The sequence below is a fragment of the Camelina sativa genome, chromosome 15 (assembly GCF_030686135.1).
Source record: "Camelina sativa cultivar CO46 ecotype springtype chromosome 15, ASM3068613v1".
NCBI lineage: Eukaryota > Viridiplantae > Streptophyta > Magnoliopsida > Brassicales > Brassicaceae > Camelina > Camelina sativa.
In genome coordinates, this window is record NC_141894.1 from 17,451,220 (window position 1) to 17,474,278 (window position 23,059).

At 38.9% G+C, this 23,059-nt stretch overlaps 4 protein-coding genes and 1 pseudogene across 4 annotated transcripts; 1 reads left to right on the forward strand and 4 right to left on the reverse strand.

Moving 5' to 3' along the window:
- Positions 1–2,637: 2,637 nt before the first annotated feature.
- On the forward strand, positions 2,638–3,342 carry LOC147926770 (uncharacterized). Its single transcript, XM_087487204.1, has one exon. The coding sequence runs from the start codon at positions 2,638–2,640 to the stop codon at positions 3,340–3,342; it is 705 nt and encodes a 234-aa protein (XP_087343330.1).
- A 164-nt stretch (positions 3,343–3,506) lies between these two features.
- On the reverse strand, positions 3,507–4,403 carry LOC147926771 (uncharacterized). Its single transcript, XM_087487205.1, has one exon. It carries the CDS (start codon positions 4,401–4,403, stop codon positions 3,507–3,509), a length of 897 nt encoding a protein of 298 aa, XP_087343331.1.
- A 22-nt stretch (positions 4,404–4,425) lies between these two features.
- LOC147926772 (uncharacterized) lies at positions 4,426–5,175 on the reverse strand. Its single transcript, XM_087487206.1, has one exon. It carries the CDS (start codon positions 5,173–5,175, stop codon positions 4,426–4,428), a length of 750 nt encoding a protein of 249 aa, XP_087343332.1.
- A 2,245-nt stretch (positions 5,176–7,420) lies between these two features.
- Positions 7,421–8,030, reverse strand: LCR82 (low-molecular-weight cysteine-rich 82). Its single transcript, XM_019237092.2, has 2 exons — positions 7,819–8,030; positions 7,421–7,620 (listed from the first exon to the last, which is right to left on the reverse strand). The coding sequence occupies exons 1-2, from the start codon at positions 7,898–7,900 to the stop codon at positions 7,433–7,435; spliced, it is 270 nt and encodes an 89-aa protein (XP_019092637.1). The 5' UTR covers positions 7,901–8,030; the 3' UTR covers positions 7,421–7,432.
- A 10,786-nt stretch (positions 8,031–18,816) lies between these two features.
- Positions 18,817–18,917, reverse strand: LOC147926773 (small nucleolar RNA R71; annotated as a pseudogene).
- Positions 18,918–23,059: the final 4,142 nt, after the last annotated feature.

Consider the following 23,059-nt stretch of genomic DNA (forward strand, 5'->3'; position numbering starts at 1 on the left):
ATAAAACTAGAATAGGTGATGATACCTCAGTATTTTGGAGAAATCTACAGCTGACCCATCATGGTAACCAATCAAAATATAAGAATTAATACAACTCAACATATTCATCCAATAATAATTTTTTTTCCCTCTATTCCATATGTACACATGTGAAGCATAATATAACTTTAGTCATTTAAAAGCTCTCCAACTTTTAAACAGTTTTATTTTTATATAACGCTTGAAGAAAATTTTTAATCAAGTTACTTCTCAATTTTATGAAAGAGTTATGTTGGATGATAGCAATTCAAAATTCTCCAAAAAAGATAGAAAAATAAATCTTTCAGTAAATTTCTACAGAATTATCAATTGGATTGTAAATTTGTAATTTTTTCTAACTACAAGGTTGCGTATGAGATAAAAAATATTTTTGAGCAAATCATATAAAGAAAAATGGCTCTACCGCTGCTGTTGCTTTTAAGCAAAACGCATATATCCCTTAATTCTATTATTTGTTTTTATGTGTCAGAAATTAGATACAAGAAATTTATAAATTCGTTACAAAGTTTTTTTTTATCATGAATATTATGTATAGAATCGGAGGAAAACTCTAATGTTGATTTTGGGAAAAATCTTTGTTGTGTGTTTGGTTGATTAACTCGAATAATCTGAAAATTTTCTCAAGTATGTTCGGTTCAGCAAGTTACATTTGAGGCTGTCACCTTAGAAATACTATGATAGTATGATCTATGTGATTTTTGTTTCCATCTTATGTGTATATATACTTCATCTTATGTGTATATATACTTACATGGTTTCTTTTATGTGTCTCTAATTTGATTTGATGGTTTAGAACTTTTGATGAGTTGAGGGAACTTGATGTTTTCTTTATTAAGGGACACAAAGTTATTTAAACATATTGGTTACTTATTATTTGTAATCATTTTAGCAGTTTATTTTCTTCTAAACTAGAATGAGTCCCACGCGTTGTGTGAGTTTAATAATATAGAAAATATACTATGGAGCTTAATATATTGAGATTTGTTTAGATTTTTTTTTCTCAAATTGATTATTTGTATTTCATATCAGTTAGAGTAAAAATTATCTTATAACTTCTTAACAAAGTACTTATAGCAAATATTAGATATGTGCAATACCAAAATGTAGGAAATAATACATTTAACAAATTGGACTACAAAAAAATTTGAATGTATAATTAAGTTATGTAAAGTAAAGTTTTTTGTTTTAGAATATCAAATTTTTCTATTGTTTATTGGCAATAGTTAAGTAAGAATTTTTTTTACAAAAACACTATAAAGGAATCTTAATGATTAATGTTGAGATATATATAGTAAGTAAAACTTAATATTTGTTAAACAAAAAAAAACAATGTCTCTATTATATTTGTGTTCCTATGATGGAGAGGTCCACTGTTGATAACATGAATTATATTTATTATATTTATTAAAGAAATTTGTGTTAATTTGGTTGCAGTGACTCATTAGGATGATGGAAATACTGAAAATGTTGTTATTTATTATGCAAGTTGGAAAGAGTAGCAAAGTTATTTTTTTAAGGTTAGTTCTAGAAAACAGAAAAACTATTATTTATAACAAATATATTTTGTGGAGTATTAATGTTTTTTAAAAACTTCATACATTACAATAGTAACTACTCACTCCTTAATTTCTTTAAGATTAATTGCTTTCATACATTTAAGATTTTGAATTTTTAGAATTAAATGTAGTTATTATGGTTATTAATTCAAAAACTTGCTCTTATAAACTTCCATGTAGCATCTTTTCTTTTAATAGGTGTCTTCTAAAAAGTAAATATATTGTTACTTCTTGTAAACTGAATTTATTTATATAATCATACTTAAAAAAGTAAATATCAAATTGCATAAGTTAAAAAAAACTTTAAGATACAAAAGTTTTGGTTATTTCTTCACTATTTAAAGTTAAAAATAAATATTAAATTAGATAACGCTAACATAATTTAAAGATATTATGATAATAATAATTTTCCTTAGAAACACATTTTTCAAGATTTTCGTTGTTTTTTTTCTTCATCATTTCACGAGAAAAAATAAACCATATTATGGTAAATATTAAACCAATAATATATTTTGCTGATTCAAATTCTCGCGGAATTGAACAGATAAGAAGGAAGGGTGGGGAAGAGAGAACGACGAGGAGGAGGAGAAGTCGGAACTCAGAGATTCTGTCGGTTTTTCTTTGAGAAGTCGTCAAAATTCTGTGGCCCATTAACCATTTACTGCCCATTACTAATTGGCTTAAACATGAGATAAATTGTTTAAAAAATAAAACAAATGTTTAGAGGTGCCACGTGGCAGATAGATAGAGCTTCTTAGAGGGTGTAACCCTAATTTAAAAAATAGTTATTATATAATTTTACTGTAATTTATATATACAAAATCTATAATATTTATCTGTAAAATTATTATGTGGGTTCTAAATTCAATTTGTGTAGTATATTTTTTTTTCAGTTTTCTTTGCATATATAAATTCTTGTATAATAATTAAGATTTAACATATGGAAAGTATTATAATTTATATTATCTCACCATATGAATCAAGAGATCTTAAAATTTTATGAAAATGTAACAATTAAGTTATAAAGTCAGTTTTTGCAAATATGGATCATTTATTGGACCCCAATAGCCCGGGCTCTCATGTGTCCGCTTTCCCGTGGATTTTGTGGTATTTATGGAAGGCGCGTAATGCAAAGGTTTTCGAAAATATTACAGAACGCCCAGAGGAAACGGTCCGGATAGCTGAAGGTGAGGCTGTATCCTGGCATAAGGCTCAGGAGGGAGGTGAAGATGGGGTTAACTCTGACCAACCTACGGTAGCCGAATCCCGCCCACAGCGGCCCAACGGCTCTCTACCTTTGTTCTTTACAGGTTACCGATGTTTTGTGGATGGTTCTTGGAAATCCAATGATCGGTTCGCAGGAGCAGGGTGGTTCTGTATCCAGTCCCATGACCCAAGGCCAGGAAGGGGTGCTACTAATTTCCGGCGAAGTCTTTCCCCCTTACACGCTGAAGTGGAAGCTTTCATTTGGGCAATGCGCTGCATGATCGGACACGATTACCGTGATGTGGCTTTCTACTCGGACTGCGCTGACTTGGTGAAGATGGTGTCTTCACCGCACGACTGGCCGGCTTTCTCGACTTACCTACATGACATAAGGACGAACAGGGAGGAGTTCTCTTCCTTTTCCTTATCTTATATTTCCAGAGATGCAAATTCAAAAGCGGATCTTCTTGCACGCTATGCGCGCACTTCTCCGCAAAGTGTTCTGTATGTAAACAAGTTCCCTACGCATTGGCTCGTTTGAGCTAATCTATTGTTGTCAAAAAAAAAAAAAAAGTTATAAAGAAAATAAAAGAATTAAAATTTGGGTGTAAGTGATACAATTAAGTTATAAAGAAAATAAAAGAATCAAATTTTGGGTGTCATTTTTTTTTTTTTTTTTTTTGGACAAACAAGACTTCCATTCACTTAAAACCTCATAAGAGGGAAGTTCATATAACTGAAAGTTAAGAAAATACAAAGCAAATAAAGATAGTGGTTCCATGAGTTTTCCAAGAAGGTGCTGAGCCTTGAGAAGTCTGCAGTGCTTGAAGAATCTGTTGGGACCATAGCGGAATCGACTATGAAGACAGGCTTCGCGAGTTCCTTGACCAACAAGTGGTCATAGACGGCTCGAGCAATATATGCAACTGAGCTTTCAGAAGAGTGCTCCACAGGGGATACACAAGGTAGGGTTCTCGTCACTAAGAGAAGGCTCAAGAACAATCGTTCAAGGTTTTCCACACTTTTAAGACCAAATCTCAAGACTGTTGGTGAAGCTACAAAAGGGGATCGCAAGTGATATGTGTAGGACAGTAACAGAGCAGGTAGGTCCTCCCTCACATGAAGCCCTCGGCCATGGAGGTTAAGGAATTCTACACAAAGCTTGTAGTCTGTTCTACACTTCAAAGATAATACAAACCCAAGCTTAATCTCTAGTGGTGATAGGTGGGGAATGGGTTCAAAGGTTATAGGCAGCGGGTTCAACAATTCAGTCGGTTCAGATTCAAACATATAGCTACACACTGCAAACATCCGACCAGAGCTAATAAAATGTCCTCGACGCATAAATCTATCAAACCATTCTAAAGACGCCCATGTTCTATTACCGAGGAGCCCTCGACTTGACCAAACAGAAGTAATGGGTGCTAAAAAGGGTGAGCTTGATATAAACTTATCGACCTCGGATCTGGGTGGGTTCATACTCGGTTCAAGGCCAGGAAAAGGGGCAATGGCTTGATATGCATCATAACAGATAATAATCACAATTCCACAAAGCTGCAACCTTAGACTTATACCCGGAGACAAAAGGAGTGCAATATCCATATGGTTATGAGGATTGATTAACCTAGTCTTCCCTAAAGACAGTTTCTATGACCGAATGGGAGACCTTTCTCTCCATTATCAAGCAAACACGAATCTGAGAAAAGCTAAGCAGAGCAGTTGAAAGTTCAGACCTGGATATGGGCCATGAAGGGGTTAATGGGCCACAAGGATAATCAAGGTCCATCCTAGTAAACCCTAGGGTTAGTACAGTTGGGAGAAGGGAGCAAGAGTCGCTGCCGTTTTGAAGGATCAGAGTGGCGTGCGGCGATGAGGCATCTTGTTGGGCTATCAGCCAGCTTATAAGCTTGCCTTGTGCCGTCGGCGTTCCCACTGGAGAAAGCACATCTGATGGTCCAAGAGAAGCTCTTGCCATCAACAAAATCCGGTGGGAAGGGGACAGTGGTGGTGCCGATGCTAGTCTAGATCTAGAGCCAAAGGATGTAGTGATGAATTCTTGCTCAGATGTATGAGATGAGAAACAGTTGGACTGTTTTGAAGCTTCTGAAATAGGGTTCACGAGCGGATATGCATCCGAGATCTGGCTCAGATCGAAGCTTGTAGAGTATCGATTAACTCTTCCATCGGTAAAGTAACCCTTGGAACAGAAGAGTTCTTGGAGAATTTCGTTTGGATTTTTAGGGAAGGAGAGATTAGAGATAGAGAAAAGGAACAGAGCAACGGTTATGTAAGTAGCAGAAGGGTTAAAGAGATCTGTCACCCCCCCCCCCCCCCGACGCCGGCGACCAGAGGTCTCACCGGCGCCGGAAGGCATGTTTGAGAAAGGGGTATCGATTCCCGTGCCTGGGAGATTTTTATTTTTAGAAAAAAGAAGTTAAATATCGTATGCGAGAGAATAGTAGATTAAGTGATAAATATACTGCAACAGATATATCAAAATATGTAAAGAAAAACCAATTTTGGGTGTCATTTAAAAAAAATACAATGGTATGTAAATAGAAATATTATGAAAAATTAAGGACAAATAAAGAAATTATTTCTCGAGCTTTGTAAGCGCAACACGTCAGTATTTTTTTATTTTTTTTGAGAAAGCTTATACACGTAAGGGATATGAACCAAACTAGAGTACTCTCTCAAGCGTTATTATAGGATAAATTCCATTTGTGAAGCACTGAAGCATACATAAACTAGAGTAAATCAGTTACATATTATTTAAAAAAATTCTCCTTTTCACAGTGATGATTGCAGTGTTTGAATTTTGGCGTGTGATAACAAAGGTTCATTGTGTAACGCCCCGACCTTCACCTCTCAGTGGGCCCTATGTCCAATCCCAGTCCATGGGCCCACCTTCCTTAATGGGCCTCATGTCCTCTCACTAGGCCCATCAGCCCATCAATATCCGACGGTCGGTTTGCTACATCCGGGAGGCTTTAAAGACTTATTATCGTCCCTACAAATCACCACATGATCTTTCCTTGTGTTTTGTCCTCACTCGTACAGTTCCGACAGTCACTTCCAGGAAGGTCACCCATCCTGAGACTACTCCAGCTCAAGCACGCGTAACTCTGAAGTTCTCTCAGGACCCTTGACCGAAAAGATAAGTAGACTTTGGTAACATATGTGGCCAAATCAATTATTTTAAACCTCTCCCCAAACCGGGGTGTCACAATTCACCCCCACTAACAGATCGCAACGTCCTCGTTGCGCACAAAGACCATCACCCCCGACGGTGTGAGCGCACTCGACTCCACACTTGTCTGGGTTCGGCTCTGATACCACTTGTAACGCTCCGACCGCCACCTCTAAGTGAACCCCATGTCCAATCCCAGTCCACAGGCCACCTTCCTTAATGGGCCTCACAAACTCTCACTAGGCCCTGAGCCATCCATATATGACGGCCGGTTTGCTACGTTCGAGAGGCTTTAAAGACTTGTTACCATCCCTACAAATCACCACATAATCTTTCCCTGTGTTTTGTTCTCACTCGCAGAATTCCGACAGTCACTTCCTGGAAGGTCAACCATCCCGAGACTACTCCAGCTCAATCACCCTTAACTCTGGAGTTCTCTCAGGACCTTTGACCGTAAAAATAAGTGCACTTTGGTGACGTAGGTGGCCAAATCAATTCTTTTAAACCTCTCTGCAAGTCTCTGAAACTGGGGTGTCACACATTGTCTCTTAAGATTTATATATAAAAACACCAATGACAAATTAAATAATGTTTAAGATCGAAAACAAAATGTTTTAAATTTAAGAAAACTAAATCAGCTATAACTTGTAAAATAACTTTGAAAATTAATATAATCCTTATAAACGTTGTATACAGTTTAACATAAGTATAGTATTTAAATAATAACACAAAACCAAACTAAAATAAAAATATGTCTATTTACTTTGACATACGTGGACTTGTTATAAAAAAGAGTAGATAATTTACAAAAGGAAACAAACAAATAATAACATTTTTTCCACAAATAATAACATAAGAATAACACAAACTATAAAAACTGATGATTCAATTTGTAAACTACAAAAAAGACACCACAAAATGAAATTACACTAATATATCTCCCATAACAAGTGATAGGAGAAAAAAACATATCATACAGTAGAGTTAAGTCAATTATACAATTAAAGTTATCCAACTTAAATGTAAATGATTGTAATAACAAATACAAAAGAATTACAAACTATTGTAGGTTTTTTTCCAGTCCATTTCTATATCTTAGCATTGTGTAAACCATAATTTTAATGATTAATATAATTCCAAAAATTTAAAATGATATTTTAACATCAAAGATATTTCAAAATGTATAGAAAAACATCCCGCAGTATCGCGAGTATAACCTCTAAATAATGTTATTTTAAACACTGCATCAATTCAAAGCTCCAAAATACATCGGTTAAACGGGTCCAAATTGGTGAGTAAATGTGGTAAAAAACTTTGGATTCAAGCCATTTAATTACTGTAAGACTCATAAGATATTGTCGAACGTCAAATTTGAATATAATTTTAATTATTATTTTAGGAATATATATATGACATCAAATATTATTTAGTAAGGTCCATATTAATTAGGAATAGAAGAACCAACTTGAAATTTAAGTTTTGCTAGACAACAACATTCAACGCCACCTACCTCATTATCTAGACACTTTCCTTCTTCATATCCTGCATGTATGCATCTTTCATTGCAGTTTTCTGTGCTAATACATTTCCTTCCACAATTTTTTATATGCCTTAAGTCGTTGATTTCTCCTATTTGATTCATAAAAAAACATGTTAATAAGATTTATAAAAACAGTCGATTTAGTATTTCCAGACATACACACACACACACACACACACATATATATATATATATTGCGTAAAGTTGATTTAATAATTATCTAATTTTCTTAAACTAGTTTTAAAATAATTTGAGACGTTGTAGTACCAAACGAATAACTGTGTTACCTGAATATATGGGAGTACAGAGGAGAACAAACATCATCATCAATGAAATCAATAGAAGAGATGAAAACTTGTTGATGGCCATTAGATATGTTTCTAGATAGCAAAATGTCGAAAAAAAAATTGAAATCAATAAAATCCAATATTGGAGGAATCTAACTTGTCTTCTTCAATAGAAAAAAACAATATTTCTTATAAAATTTAATATTTTTATGATTTACCTTTTGGTTTTATGATATTCTAGTATTTTATTGAGAATGATTTATATTGGTCTTCTGTGTGTGTGTATTTATATAGATGCAAATGTAGTGTTTACTTGTAGATAGTACTTGTTTATTCTGATTTTGACTAGAATTGAATATAATCAAACGATTTAGTAATAAATGATTTTGACTAGAATTGAATTTTTTTTACTAATATCTTTGTAGCTAAAAAACACTAGTCAAATTATTTTCTTAATAACTTTCTTTATTTGAAATATTTTGCCTATGTATGCATGGCATAAAATTTGATTTGTGTAGAAGACGAAAGACTTGTGATGTATGGAGATTGCAAATGGAATAATGATGTGACGTTTGTTGTAATTCATGTAAGCTCATACACTTTTGAATGTTTTGTCTGTTTAAGTCTGATATAATGTTTTCTTGTGTTATATTAGATGCGAAAAAGCAATTTGATTAGTGTAAGACTCGTAAGATATTGTTGAACATCATATTAATATATATATATATTTTTGTTAAAGGACCTTCTTATAACATATAGATTAAAATTCACAAGGAATCAAACAATAACCAATTACCAGCTGTGACAAAAGAAGAAAGAAAGAAAGAAAGAGTGAGAGCAAAACTCACTAATCCCAACAGAGGAAGAAACGACCACACACTAAACGCTTACAAAGAAGAAAGAAAAGCATATCAGTGTGAAGACTAGTAGAGTTCCAAAGCTTCTCCATGCTTTGTAGACATGTTTCGTAGGGCTACAAACTTGTTCTTTACGACCAAGCAAACTTTCCTTAGGATAATGTTATGCGGGAGGGTAATACCTTCATGAAAACAACGATTGCGCTCTTTCCAAATTTAGTAGATACAGGCTTGCCACGCTTGAAGTAGAGCAAGGGACGTGATAGCAGAAGAGATAGAAGATTGAAGCCATTGGATATATTTGATCCCACGCATTGAAAGATGGCTCCATTTTGATAGCCATAGTGGTCCAGATGGCTGATGAGTAAACGCATTGAAAGAACAGGTTATTTCTGGCTTCATTTACCATCCCGCAAAGAAGACAAATTAGCTCCACATCTAAACCCCACCTAATCATACGATCCATGTTTGGGTTGCGGTTTACCATAAACAACCTAACCGCCATCGAGTGCTTAGGGACAGCTCCTTTATGCCAAACAAGAGAGAACCAAGGAACATGACAAATGCAGAGAATTTCACATTTCCTTAGAGTGATAGAAGTTATATACCTTGATGTTAATGATCCATTGTGGATAGTCACTAACTGTAGAGTGGGGAAGGGTGGTGATAAAACTGAGAACTTGAAGAAAGGAGTCTGATCTCGCTTGGGGGAGGTTCCAAATTACACCGTCTTTGTAATCTGAAACCAGTGAGGATAAAGGGATCCCGAGACGTCTTGGAGCATCTGCCCCGAGAAAGTGAATAAGAGATCCATATGGATTCCATGGATCCCACCAAAAAAAGTGTCCTCCCCTATACCCAACTTTATTTTGAGGTACATAATTGCTTTGGGTATCAACTTGAGCAGTTTCCTGAACATCCAAGAGACTGAAGAGGAATTCTCATTTAAAGCCCAAAAACAAGCAGAAGATAGTATTTGGTCCAGACCCAAGCCACCCAAATAGATCCTTCCCTAAAGTAGAGCATCCAAATAAGCTTAAAAGTGCATGTTTCATTCCAAGAAGACCATGAATATAAGCCAAGTCCACCTTCCCTCTTAGGATATAAGAGGTCCACCCAAGCAACTTTTGCTCCTAAATGTTTGTCCAAGCAACCATGCCAAATAAAAGAACCGGAGAGACTATTTATGCGTTTGATTACTTATTTATGCAGGAAAAAAACACTTGACCAAAAAAAAATTATCCTAGCTATGACAGTGGATAACAACTGCAGCCGGCCCACAATGCTCAAGCGACGATGAAGCTATGAATTCATCTTTGCCCGGATCTTGGAGAGAAGCGGATCACTGTCCCTTACAGATATCTTTCTTGAGCAAAGAGGGAGTCCCAGGTACCTTACAGGCAGTGAAGCTAGAGGGAGAGGAAATTTTGATCTCATACGGGGAAGCATATCCTCACTTACACCTAAGGAGAACATAGAGGTTTTTGTAATATTTACTACGAGCCCAGAGAATTTCTCAAACTGAGACAGAACAGTGAAAACTCCAGCTAGAGAAGCTTCTGACCCATCCAAAAAGATGAGTAGATCTTCCGCAAAGCATAAGTGGGTAAGTTCCATTGTTTCACAGCCAGGATAATAACCAAAGATTCCATCCTTGGCCGCTTTGTTGATTATTAACGAAAGAACATTCATCATCAGCACAAAGAGGATTTGAGATTGTTACACCCCCCGGTTTTAGAGGCTTGCCGAGAGTTTTAAAAGAATTAATTTGGCCACCTATGTTACCAAAGTGCACTTATCTTTTCCTGTCAAAGGTTTTGAGAGAACTTCACAGTTAAGCGTGCTTATGCTGGAGTAGTTTTAGGATGGGTGATCTTTCCGGAAGTGACTATCGGTGAAACAACCCGGCCCGTTTTTTTTTAATAATAATAATTACAATATATAATTAAGCATCCCATACTACTTAATTAAACCAACCCAAACCACAAGTCATCATTAAACCAGCAATAACCAATATACACAGTGGAAACATACCAATAATACAAACCAATACATCATCAATACAATAACATTCATAATTATTCTATCCAACATCCTAACATAATTCTAACTAAGGTTCCAACATAAACATTATATCCAACAACACACACAAACGAGACCCTAGATCATCCTCCTCCTCATCGCCATGATTCCACGCTACACATTACCTGCCCACAAACACAATGAGATGCATGAGTATTACCAGAAATACCCAGTGAGGCAATCCTACCATCTACGAGCTATACAAACAAGCAAATAAAGAGTACAACCACAAATAAAACATAACAAACCATTCATTGAACAGGTCACCCAATACCACACCTACATATAATCAAACAAAACAAGTCATACAACCCAATCGCTTTGATAAGCTCATGGTCACACACTCACCTTATAAAACTGATTATAACAACGAATACAACCAGTTGAGACTCTCCTAACGCATGAAACAGCTCATAAACGGCCTACAACAAGCCACACAACCAAAAACGACTTATAGTAAAACTGGACAAAAACATCAGAAAAGAACAGTCTCAAAGACGAAACCCTAAAATCAAAACCAACCGTTAACTATCAAATCCCTCCAGTGAAAAGCTAGCCCTAGAAGTCACAAATCTTCCCATAAAATTTCAGCACGATCGAATCTCATATGAAACCGCAATGGATCCCGAAAACACCCGCTGGTCTCAATCCGCGACTGAGAAGAAACGCCCAACGAAACTGCCAATATCTCCTAGAATATTAACTCAATTTCACTTCTGTAAAACGGAAAGTATACGAAAATCTCTTGCCTACAACTCTACCAAAAATCAATACCTTTAGAAACGATTTGAGCAGTCGGATCCTCCTTCTCCCAAACCCTGACGATTATGTTCCTTCATTTCTCTCTAAGACAAAGCTTTGTTGATCTCTTTCTCCTTCTCCTTCACATTCAACCAAGAGCTCTCGCTCTCTCTAATGAAAATGTCGACAAAAGCAAAAGAAATAGAGAGGAGGCCTGACTTATGTGGGAGATTAGGGGTTTTTGGTTTAATTAGATTAAACCAGGATTTAATTAAACCGAAATTAATTAAAATCCACTCTTTTGGTTTATTCAACACAACCCAAAATATAATCCCGGAACACGGATGTTACAATCAGAACTGTGTGAGTAAGGACAAAACACAGGGAAAGATCATGTGGTGATTTGTTAGGGATGGTAAAAGTCTTTAAAACTTTCCAGACGTTGCAAACCGGCCGTCGAATATTGATGGGCTCACAGACCTAGGGAGAGGACGTGAGGCCCAATAAGTAAGGTGGGCCCATAGACTGGAATTGGATATAGGACCCACTGAGAGGTGGCGGTCGGAGCGTCACGGAGATAAAGGGTCCCCTTGTCGAAAACCTGTTTTACCTTTAAGATAGCCTGACGCTGACGTGACTCCATTTATGCTAATGGAGAAACTAGGAGAGCAGATACAGTTTATTATCTAATTTACAAATTGCTCAGGAATCCCATAAGAGGTCAAAGCATGGATTACAAAATCCCAGTGGACAGAATCAAAAGCTCTGGATATGTCCACTTTTAAAGTGATCCTTGGCGAGAGAGTGCTCACATGATAGCCATGAAGAACCTTTGAGGCCAGGAGGACATTCTCTATAAAAAGTCTATCCTTGATAAAAGCTGTCTGATTGGGAAGAATTATGCAGGGGAGAATCCACTTTAGCTTGTCAGACATGATCCAGAAAATGACTTTATATATAGTGATCATGCAGAAGATTGTCCTGAAATCTTTCAAAACCTTTGCTCCTCTTCTCTTGGAGATCAAGACCATTGAGGTTGCATTAAAGCTTCTCTTATCTCAACAGTGGTAACCTCAGCGGAAAGCAAAGTTTTTGAGTGGGAGATAGATGTAGGGAATGATTCTTCCTAAGAAAATCTTTAAGAAAGGACAATAATCTCCTCTACGGGAGCACAAAATGGAAGAGAAATACCTCTCGTCTAGAAGGTGCACTTCCTCCAAAGATTATGACCTTGAACCACTAAGAACATATTTAATTGCATTTGAGGAATTTTTGATCATAGCGTGGAAATACCTTGTATTTGAATCTCCCATCTCCATCCATTTTATCCTAGACCATTGTCTGAAAAAGCAATCTTCAGCAAGCCTCACAATCGATTCCTGGGCCAGGTTAAGTGGAGAAGGGTCATTGAGAGCCAAAAGTTGAAGATGAGAGAGAGCTTGATCCACTTCTGTCACCCTCTTTTCAATGTCACTGAAACACTCCCTCATCAAGGATTTTAGGGGTCTTTCAACTGTTTTAAATTGTGACACAAATCAGAAAGAGTTGAGGCTGGCAGACCAGAAGAACTCCATGGGTCTGTAACTAAATCCACAAAGTTAGGCAACTTTGTTAAGAGGTTGAAAAACTTGAATGGCCGAGTACCAAAGGAAGGCAGAGGGGACTTTTTCCTGATGTGACAAGGAGTATGATAAGAGAACTGGGGCGGTTCAAAAGTACAGTGACTCGATGGGAAGGCATGAATCCATTGACCATTAACCAAGGCCCGATCAATCTTTGTGGCTACGGGATTCGAAGCTTGGTGATTCGACCACGTGAACTTTGGTCCCAGAAAGGAGAGGTTAAACAACCCAACATCCAAAAGACAATCCCTGAAGCTCCTCATGGCAGCCAGGGGCAAGAGTCATGTACATATGACGTCAAAGATTATTTAGTAAAGCCCCGTACTAGCAATACGAGAACCATCTTGAAATTTAGAACTTGCTAGACAACAACATTCAATGCTACGTAACCAATTTTGTAAACATTTTCCTTCTTCGAATCCTTCTTCAAATCCTTCTTCGAATCCTTCATGTTTGCATGTTTCATTCCACTCTTTTGTGCAATAAAATTTCATCATACATTGCTTGAGTTTTCTTATCTTGTTGATTTCTCCTATATGATTCAAAAACAAAAATGTTAATAAGATTTTAAAATACAAAAATGGTCGATTTAGCATTTTAAGATATATCTTGCCTCCACACACACACACACACACACATATATATATATAAGGGACAATTGCATTTTTTGTACCTTTATTTGCATTTGAATGAAATCGTAGACCCCATATTCGATTTTCGAGAAACATAACCACTAAGGGTGCTGAAATTACAATTGACTCCCATACGACCAAACAAAAAACATAAGCCGAAATGACAGATTTAACCCGAGGAAGTCTGCAATAGATATCTTTACGGTTGATTTCAAATTGACGTCAAACAGAAGACATAAAAATATGTGTACTCCTTAATTATAGTTTAAATTTTAATTAAAAAATTATAAGAAATAATTTGGTAAACCTATTGACCAAATAATAACCACATAGACTTTCTGCATTGTAATAAAATAAATTTACATATAAACTAGCTAAATTAATGGAGGAAAGGCTGATTATGTTAAAATTATTTGATTTAGGGTTTGTTTAAGTAGACTTCTCTGTAGACTAATGATGGTTGACTTTCTTATGCCATCAACTATTAATATTAGTCCTGGGTGTTCGGTCAGAACCGAGAGAACCGAACTGATTAAACCGAGATGTTTGGTTTTCGGCAGCATCTGTGAGAGGATCAACAAACCGATCGGCAAAATTTATTTGGTAATTCGGTTCCCAGTTCGGTTTTGTTTGGCGGGACACATAACCAATAGGTTTTAATTAACCGAGTTATACATACCTAATTTTCACTAACCCTAACCCTAATAATTTTCATTTCTTCTCTTCCACCTTCTGCCTCTCTCTCTGGCGATAAGCGATTTTGAAACTGAAAAAATCTGTCTCTCATCAAATCATCATCATAATCACCTTTCTTCTTCATCTTTGTCATCTACAGATCTTCTCTCTGTCAAATATGGTGTAGAGATCGACCTTTTAGCTGTCCAAACCCTAATCTCGAGTTTTAGACAGGTAATGTCTTCTTCTTTTCTTTGTCTTCTCCTATGATGCTTTGTTGTTTGCTTCTCGTTAATCAGTGTATTAATGTGTGGGTGGTTTATTATAATGACAGATCTAAAGATTGTAGCGGCGGCTAGATCAGAGCCAGATCTGGTGGAATTTGAACAACGATGTCGATGATGATATTGACGCCGACGACGGTATTACTTCAGCTTCTCTCGTAAGAATCCATCTCTCAACTTATTCTCCTTATCGATTCTCTCATTTCCAAATTTTATCGACGACTCATCGTTTACTTGTTGTTTTCTTTTGGTACTAGATCTGAACTCAGAAGATCTCTGATATGTCTATATTTTGTCTCTTCTTAGCCTATTTTTATCATGCATTTAGCTAGGATAACTCATTGTTTTGCATCATTTTCTAGTTCTTTCTATACACTTTGCATGTCTAGGTAGCTCTTGCATCATCCTTGCATACATTGTGCATTTTGGAGTATTTCAGGTATTTAGGAGACGTTGGAAGCCATTCTTGTCCGAGCCATTGTCACCATCTTCGTCTCGTCCGAGCCATTGTCACCATCTCCGTCTCGTCCGAGCCATTGTCACCATCTCTGTCTCGTCCGAGCCATTGTCACCATCTCCGTCTCGTCCGAGCCATTGTCACCATCTCCGTCTCGTCCGAGCCATTGTCACCATCTCCGTTTCGTCCGAGCCATAGTCACCATCTCCGTTCCTTCCGAGCTATCCGTCCAAGCCATGCTCCTCAGCTTCCATCCGAGCCATGATGACATTGCATTCCATTCGACGCACACGGACTCGATCGCACATGTCGGGAAGAAGGACGATTGGTTTCACACGCTTTAGGAGATTACCGAACCGATGCTTTACCTTGTCGTTTTAAGTTTTAGGGCTTTCCATGTTGGACTACTATATATACATTTTGTTAAGTCTTTGCGGAGTCATCTTATCTTTTAATCTCGTTTTCGTTCCTAGAAGGTTTCTGAACCTAGCCTCCAAAAAACGTTCTCAGACTTGTATTCCGATATCTTTGAGATTATTGAGATTTTGCATTTGATTCCTTCTACAAAGTTGTTCATCTTATTTTTATCTACCTAATAATGCTTGTTTCAATGATTTCTGTTTTTGCATCCATGACTGTGATTTTGGATCTGAGTAGTGTGTTAGTTCTTGAGGATGAGATAGATTAGGTGGAGGATCTTAGGATGTAGAGTGTTTAAGCTTTGATGTATGATTCCCTTCTGGAATAGAGTTAGAATTACTTGTTTCTCTCTGATCAATTGGAACTAGGTTCGAGACATTTCCGCACCCAAAAGGTGTTTGATGAAATGTCTGACCAACTAGTGCCAGAGACTTACGTTCCTAGCCTAAGAGATTAGTTGTCTAGGATGTTTGTTGACGTGAATGAACTTGTTTGTCATGCCTGCTCGACCACGTTTCTCTAGCGAGAGCTAGGTACAAAAGTGGTTGAGTCTGAGTAGCTTTTGCCAAGGATTGGATTAGCTAAGTTGTGTGTTCATTGTTTAGGGATACTTTGCTTGTGGTATGTTAAACACTCCTTAGACTAGGATACTCCACCGAAATCAATTACCCCATCTTTAGGACTTCTTTCTTTCTGATTTTTATTACATTCCTGGAGCTGTTTTGTTTGTTCATGCTTAGAATCGTTTGCGTTTTTATTCACTTTCGCTTCTTGTCATGCATTCTTGTTTCTAGTTCTGTGACTCATTTCCGTTTCGCATTTTGATCATTCTAGGACTGTTAGATAAAAACACTCTTTGAATTGGCTTAACTTGAAACAACCCGACCCTTTTTTTTTTTTAATAATAACATTAAATACAATACATAATTAAGCAGCCCATACTACTTAACTAGACCAACCTAAATCACAACTCCTCTTTAAACCAATAACAACCAATATACACAGCGGAAACATACCAACCCTACAGAACCATTACAACATCAATACAATACCAATCCTAAGCATTCTATCCAACAACCTAGCATATATCTATCCAAGGTTCCCAACATAAACAATATAGCAAAGACCAACAACACACAAACGAGACCCTAGATCATCCTCCTCCTCATCGCCATGATTCCACGTCACATACCTTTACCTGCACACCACAAACAACAATTGAGATGCGTAAGTATTATCACAAATACTTAGTGAGGCAATCCTCCCATCTACTGGGCTATACACACAAGCCACTGAGAAACCAATGCTTAACAAATAACAACCAAACACAAACAAACCAGGAAATCACATAACAAGCAACTTGGTGTCGACCGACACCAGAGAGGTGTCGATCGACACTGGCCAAACATGGTGTCGACCGACACCTAACTGGTGTCGATCGACACTCCCTTCACAGACGCGAACTGCACAAATCCGAACGACGAACCTCCGTTTCCTATCATCTCCAATCCGTTCCAACCTCACCCAAAACCTTCAGGAACCTATAGGAACAATAACACAACCACCACAAGCAAGAACAACACCACTAACACAACCAATCATGCAAGAACAACACCACAAAGCACCACCAATCAAGCAAGAACAACAAAGGATTCTCAGGCTTAGATAAGCCATGGTCATGCACTCACCTTATCAACTGATTATAACAACCAACACAACCAGTTGAGACCCTCCTAATGTCTGAAACAGCCCAGAAACGCCCTACAACAAGCCACACAACCAAAAACGACTTATAACAAAACTGGACAGAAACATCAGAAAAGAACAGTCTCAAAGACGAAACCCTAAAATAAAAACCAACCGTTAACTATCAAATCGCTCCAGTGAAAAGCTACCCCTAGACGTCACGAAGCTTCCCACAAAATTTCAGCACGATCAGACACCACACGAGACCACGATCTCAGTTACAATCTCCGATGGTCCCAACTCGCGTCTGAGAAAACGTGTCTCACGAAACTGCCAATAACTCATCGAGTTTAAATCCAAATCTACTTCTGTAAAAAGGCGAATGACGATGAAACACTTGGGAATAAACCTACCAAATTTCATTATCTTTGAGAACGATTTGATATGCTGAAACTGTTTCCTCCCAAACCCTAACGATTCTGATCTTTCTCCTTTAATCTCCTTCACACCACAATAGGCTCTCTCCTCTCTCTCTATCTCTGAAAACGGCGACAAGATACCCTAAAACCCTTAAATTTGTCGCTTCTCTACTTATAACACGATTTAGGGATTTTTCCTTGAAACAAACCGAACCAAACAGCAATTAAAACGAACCGGACCAAACCAGAAAACATGGTGTCGATCGATGCCACCAAGGGTGTCGATCGACACCCACACCAAATTTACAAAAATTGGTTCGCGGATGTTACATAACTTGTGACATCTTTATTGCATTTTGAGTGATAGTAAACTTTCCCAACTGGATTGACACCTTAAGTATTACAACGCATAAGGTTAATTGAACCTACTAGGAGACACAAAAATGTTAGTATCAATTTGGCGCCGTTGCCGTTTGGGATTATTTTTGCTACATTTAAGATTTCAAGTTTTGCAAGATTAAGTTCTGTTACACAATCATTCCGAGTACTGACTTGTTTTGGTTGTCTGCTTGTTTGTTTTGCATCTCAGGTACCTGTTGATTGCAACCTTGCATGCACACCAGATCAAGAGGGCATCAGAATCTCCTTCCTGTTATCGACGACATCAATCGGTTGCAACGCCCACGACAAGCTCGTCAACCCACTGATCATCTCGCACACGTCACTATGGAACAACAGCATGAATCACATCAGGGACCGCAAACCATTGGTGCTGGGGATGCACCAAACACTCATACTCAACGTGCTGGAATCGTCCCTCCCGCCGTGCCGAACAACAACTTCGAGATCAAAAGTGGTCTGATCACCATGATCCAAGGAAACAAGTTTCACGGGTTGCCTATGGAGGATCAACTCGACCACTTGGACGAGTTCGACCGTCTTTGTGGTCTCACCAAGATCAACGGCGTGAGTGAGGATGGTTACAAGTTGCGCCTTTTCCCTTTCTCCTTGGGAGACAAGGCTCATCAATGGGAGAAAAACCTTCCCAAGGGATCAATCACCACCTGGGATGGTTGCAAGTAAGCATTCTTGGCCAAGTTTTCCTCCAACTCCAGAACAGAACGTCTCAGGAATGAGATTTCCAGCTTTACTCAGAAGAGCTCCGATTCATTATGTGAAGCCTGGGAGCGTTTCACGGGTTGCCTATGGTGTCAGCAACGAGTCATTACTGAGTACTCTCTACCGTGGTGTCCTTCCCAAAAAACGCATGCTGCTTGACACTACTTCTAACGGTAACTTCCTGAACAAGAACGTCGACGAAGGTTGGCAACTGGTGGAGAATCTTGCTCAGTCCGACGGCAACTACAACGAGGATTATGATCGCACATTTCGCGGCGACGCTGGGTCTGAAGAGAAGTACAAGAAGGACCTCAAGAATGTCAATGAGAAGCTTAACCGTATCTTGCTGAGCCAGCAGAGGAGCGTCCACTTCGTCTCTGAGGATGACCCTTTCCAAATTCCAGATGGGGAGGGTGAGCAGAGTGAAGAGATCAGCTATGTTCAGAATCAGGGTGGATACAACAAAGGTTACAACCCCTACAAGACGAACCCCAATTTGTCTTACCGAAGTCCCAATGTTGCTAATCCACAAGATCAGGTGTACCCGCCTCAACAACAACAGCAAGGGCAACAAAAACCTTTTGTGCCTTACAATCCGGGATTCGCTCCAAAACAACCGTTCCAGCAGGGTTACCAAGCTCCCTAAGGACCACCACCGGGATTCCGCCCTCAACCAGTTCAGCCTACACCCACCCTAGATCAAGAAATGAAGCAGATGATGCAACAAATTCTTCAGGGCCAAGCTAGCGGTTCCATGGATACTGCAAAGAAGTTCGCTGAGTTCAGTCAGAGGATGGAATGTTCCTACAATGATCTGAACGTCAAATTCGAAACTCTGAATTCAAAGATAAGGTACATGGAGGGCCAATCGGCTTCTACTTCTGCACTAAAGCCTGGCTAATTTCCATGTAAAGCTGTTCAGAACCCCAAGGAGTTCGCCAATGCCATTACGCTGAGAAATGGGAAAACATTGCCTCCCAGGCAAGGAGTTCCAGACGTCACTGAGGACAGTGCAGAATTAGATGGGAAGGATTTTGGTCAGGATGACGCTCAGATGGAGAACCCCGTCGATGTAGTCAAAGATCCAATCGAGCTAGTGAAGCAATTTGAACCTGAAGCTGTTAAGGAGCCTGCTGTTCCTGAAGACAGACCTGCGAGGTTCATCCCTCCACCGTACAAGCCTCCTCTACCATTTCCAGTGAGGTTCAAGAAGCAGCTTACTGAGAAGTACAAAACCTTGTTCGAGAAGCAAGTCAAGGAGATTGAGTTGAGAATGCCATTGCTGGATGCATTCGCACTTGTTACTCACTACCAGAAATTCCTTAAGGACTTGGTGATGGAGAGATCAAAAGAAGTTCAAGGCATGGTGGTACTAAGTCTTGAGTGCAGTGCAATCATCTAGAAGAAGGTTGTACCCAAGAAGCTCAAAGATCCTGGATCATTCACTCTACCCTACTCCATTGGACCCATGTCTTTTGAGAGGTGTTTATGTGATCTTGGCGCTTCAGTGAATCTGATGCCATTCTCTGTGGCTAAGAGGTTGGGTTTCACAAGGTTTAAGGGATGCGACATCTCCCTCATCCTTGCAGATAGATCAGTGAGACTTCCACATGGTATCTTAGAGGACTTACCTGTAAGGATTAGAGACGTGGAAGTGCCAACCGACTTTGTGGTTCTAGAGATGGACGAAGAACCAAAGGATCCTCTGATCCTAGGAAGACCGTTCCTGGCGACTGTTGGAGCCATCATTGATGTCAGAAATGGCAAGATTGATCTCAATCTGGGAGACAACTTCATTATGAAGTTTGACATCAAGGATACTTTGAAGAAGCCAACAATAGGAGGACAAGTCTTCTACATTGAGGAGATGGATAAGTTGGCTGATGAGTTGTTGGAGGAACTAGCTGAGGAGGATCATCTCAAAACTGCTCTAACCAAGGATGGAGAAGAAGGGTTCCTGCATGGGGAGACCACTTGTTACAAGAATATGCTAGTTGTCTGATGCATAAGAGGTATGTGTAGTTGAGACAGAGAATTCAGAACGTGAAACCTCCCACTCGACCAATGTCAAGAACCGACTTGAGTCACCGCTCGAGACACCGTTCGGACCACGCTCGACCATTACCGCTTCTGACGCCCATGCTGACGACTGGTCGGAACTGAAAGCTCCGAAGGTAGAACTCAAAACTCTCCCTTCCGGACTCAGGTACGTTTTTCTGGGAACCAATTCTACTTATCCTGTCATAGTAAATTCTAGGTTGAGTGATGATGAAATGGGGATGCTAGTAACTGAGCTAAAAAAGTATAGAAAGGCTATTGGTTATTCTTTAGATGATATCAAGGGAATTTCACCTAGTCTTTGCATCCATAGGATCAATCTTGAAAATGAATCATATGCTAGTATTGAACTCCAAAGAAGATTGAACCCTAATCTAAAAGAGGTAGTTAAGAAAGAAATCCTAAAACTACTTGATGCTGGAGTTATCTATCCTATCTCTGATAGTACTTGGGTATCTCCAGTGCACTGTGTACCTAAGAAGGGAGGAATAACTGTAATCAAAAATGAAAAAAATGAGTTAATCCCAACTAGGACCATCACAGGACATAGGATGTGCATTGATTATAGGAAACTGAATGTTGTGTCTAGGAAAGATCATTTTCCTATGCCTTTCACTGATCAAATGTTGGAAAGACTAGCTAGTCATCCTTATTACTATTTCCTTGATGAGTATAGTGGATTATTCCAAATCCCTATCCACCCAAATGATCAGGAAAAGACAACCTTTACATGTCCTTATGGAACTTTTGCCTACAAACGCATGCCATTTGGTTTGTGCAATGCTCCTGCCACCTTTCAGAGGTGCATGACTTCAATTTTCTCGGATTTAATTGAGGAGTCAGTGGAAGTGTTTATGGATGACTTCTCTGTATACGGTTCCACTTTCTCCTCATGTTTGTTGAATCTGTGCAGGGTATTGACGCGATGTGAGGAAACGAACCTGGTGCTGAACTAGGAGAAATGCCATTTCATGGTTGAAGAAGGGATCGTTCTGGGACACAAAATTTCTGAGAAAGGGATTGAGGTTGACAAAGCTAAGATTGAGGTCATGGTTCAGCTTCAACCGCCTAAGATGGTAAAGGACATCAGAAGTTTTCTGGGACATGCTGGGTTTTATAGGAGATTCATCAAGGACTTCTCAAAAATCGCAAGACCTTTGACAAGGTTGCTGTGCAAGGAGGTCGAGTTCGAATTTGATGCAGCATGTTTGGAAGCTTTCAGCAAGATCAAGGAGGCCTTGGTTTCGGCACCCATAGTTCAAGCTCCGAATTGGGATCATCCGTTTGAGATTATGTGTGAAGCTTCAGACTTTGCAGTTGGAGCTGTTCTGGGACAGCGTATTGACAAGAAGCTTCATGTCATCTACTACGCGAGTCGCACCTTAGACGAGACTCAGGGAAGGTATGCTACCACAGAGAAGGAACTCCTAGCAGTTGTGTTTGCATTTGAAAAATTTAGGAGTTATCTTGTGGGTTCGAAGGTCATTGTGTACACCGATCATGCCGCTCTAAGACACATCTACTCGAAGAAGGATACCAAACCGAGACTGTTGAGATGGATCCTGCTTCTTCAGGAGTTTGACATGGAGATAGTTGACAAAAAAGGCATAGAAAATGGAGTTGCAGATCATTTGTCTAGAATGAGAATTGATGATGTTGTCCCCATAGATGATTCAATGCCTGAGGAACAACTTCTGGTAGCCCAGGTTTGTGAGCGGATGCATGACACATGTGTTGAGAACCTCAAAATCAGATGCATGGCAATCACTTCTGAGACTGCACCCTGGTATGCAGATGTTGTGAATTACAAGGTATGTGAAGAAGTTCCTGATGACATGGATCCATACAGGAAGAAGAAGCTTTTCAGAGAGGTCAACCACTACTTCTGGTATGAACCCTATCTGTACAAGAGAGGTTATGACGGTCTGTTCAGAAGATGCATAGCAGAAGGGGAAGTGCAGGGAGTGCTTGAGCACTGTCACGGTTCCACCTATGGAGGTCACTTCGCCACATTCAAGACAGCTCAAAAAGTTCTTCAAGCAGGTCTCTGGTGGCCAACCTTGTTCAAAGACGCTCACAACTTCATCACCAAGTGTGACGCTTGACAGAGGATGGGCAACATCACAAGGAGAAACGAGATGCCCCAAAATCCGATCCTGGAAGTGGAGATATTTGACGTCTGGGGGATA

Bases quoted from the DNA above. Each gene is read 5' to 3' on its own strand.
- LCR82 (XM_019237092.2), bottom strand. From the start codon at position 7,900: ATGGCCATCAACAAGTTTTCATCTCTTCTATTGATTTCATTGATGATG. The intron at 7,621-7,818 runs GTAACACAGTTA...TGAATCAAATAG, and splicing joins CTGTACTCCCATATATTCAG to GAGAAATCAACGACTTAAGG.
- LOC147926770 (XM_087487204.1), top strand. From the start codon at position 2,638: ATGGATCATTTATTGGACCCCAATAGCCCGGGCTCTCATGTGTCCGCT.
- LOC147926772 (XM_087487206.1), bottom strand. From the start codon at position 5,175: ATGCCTTCCGGCGCCGGTGAGACCTCTGGTCGCCGGCGTCGGGGGGGG.
- LOC147926771 (XM_087487205.1), bottom strand. From the start codon at position 4,403: ATGGATATTGCACTCCTTTTGTCTCCGGGTATAAGTCTAAGGTTGCAG.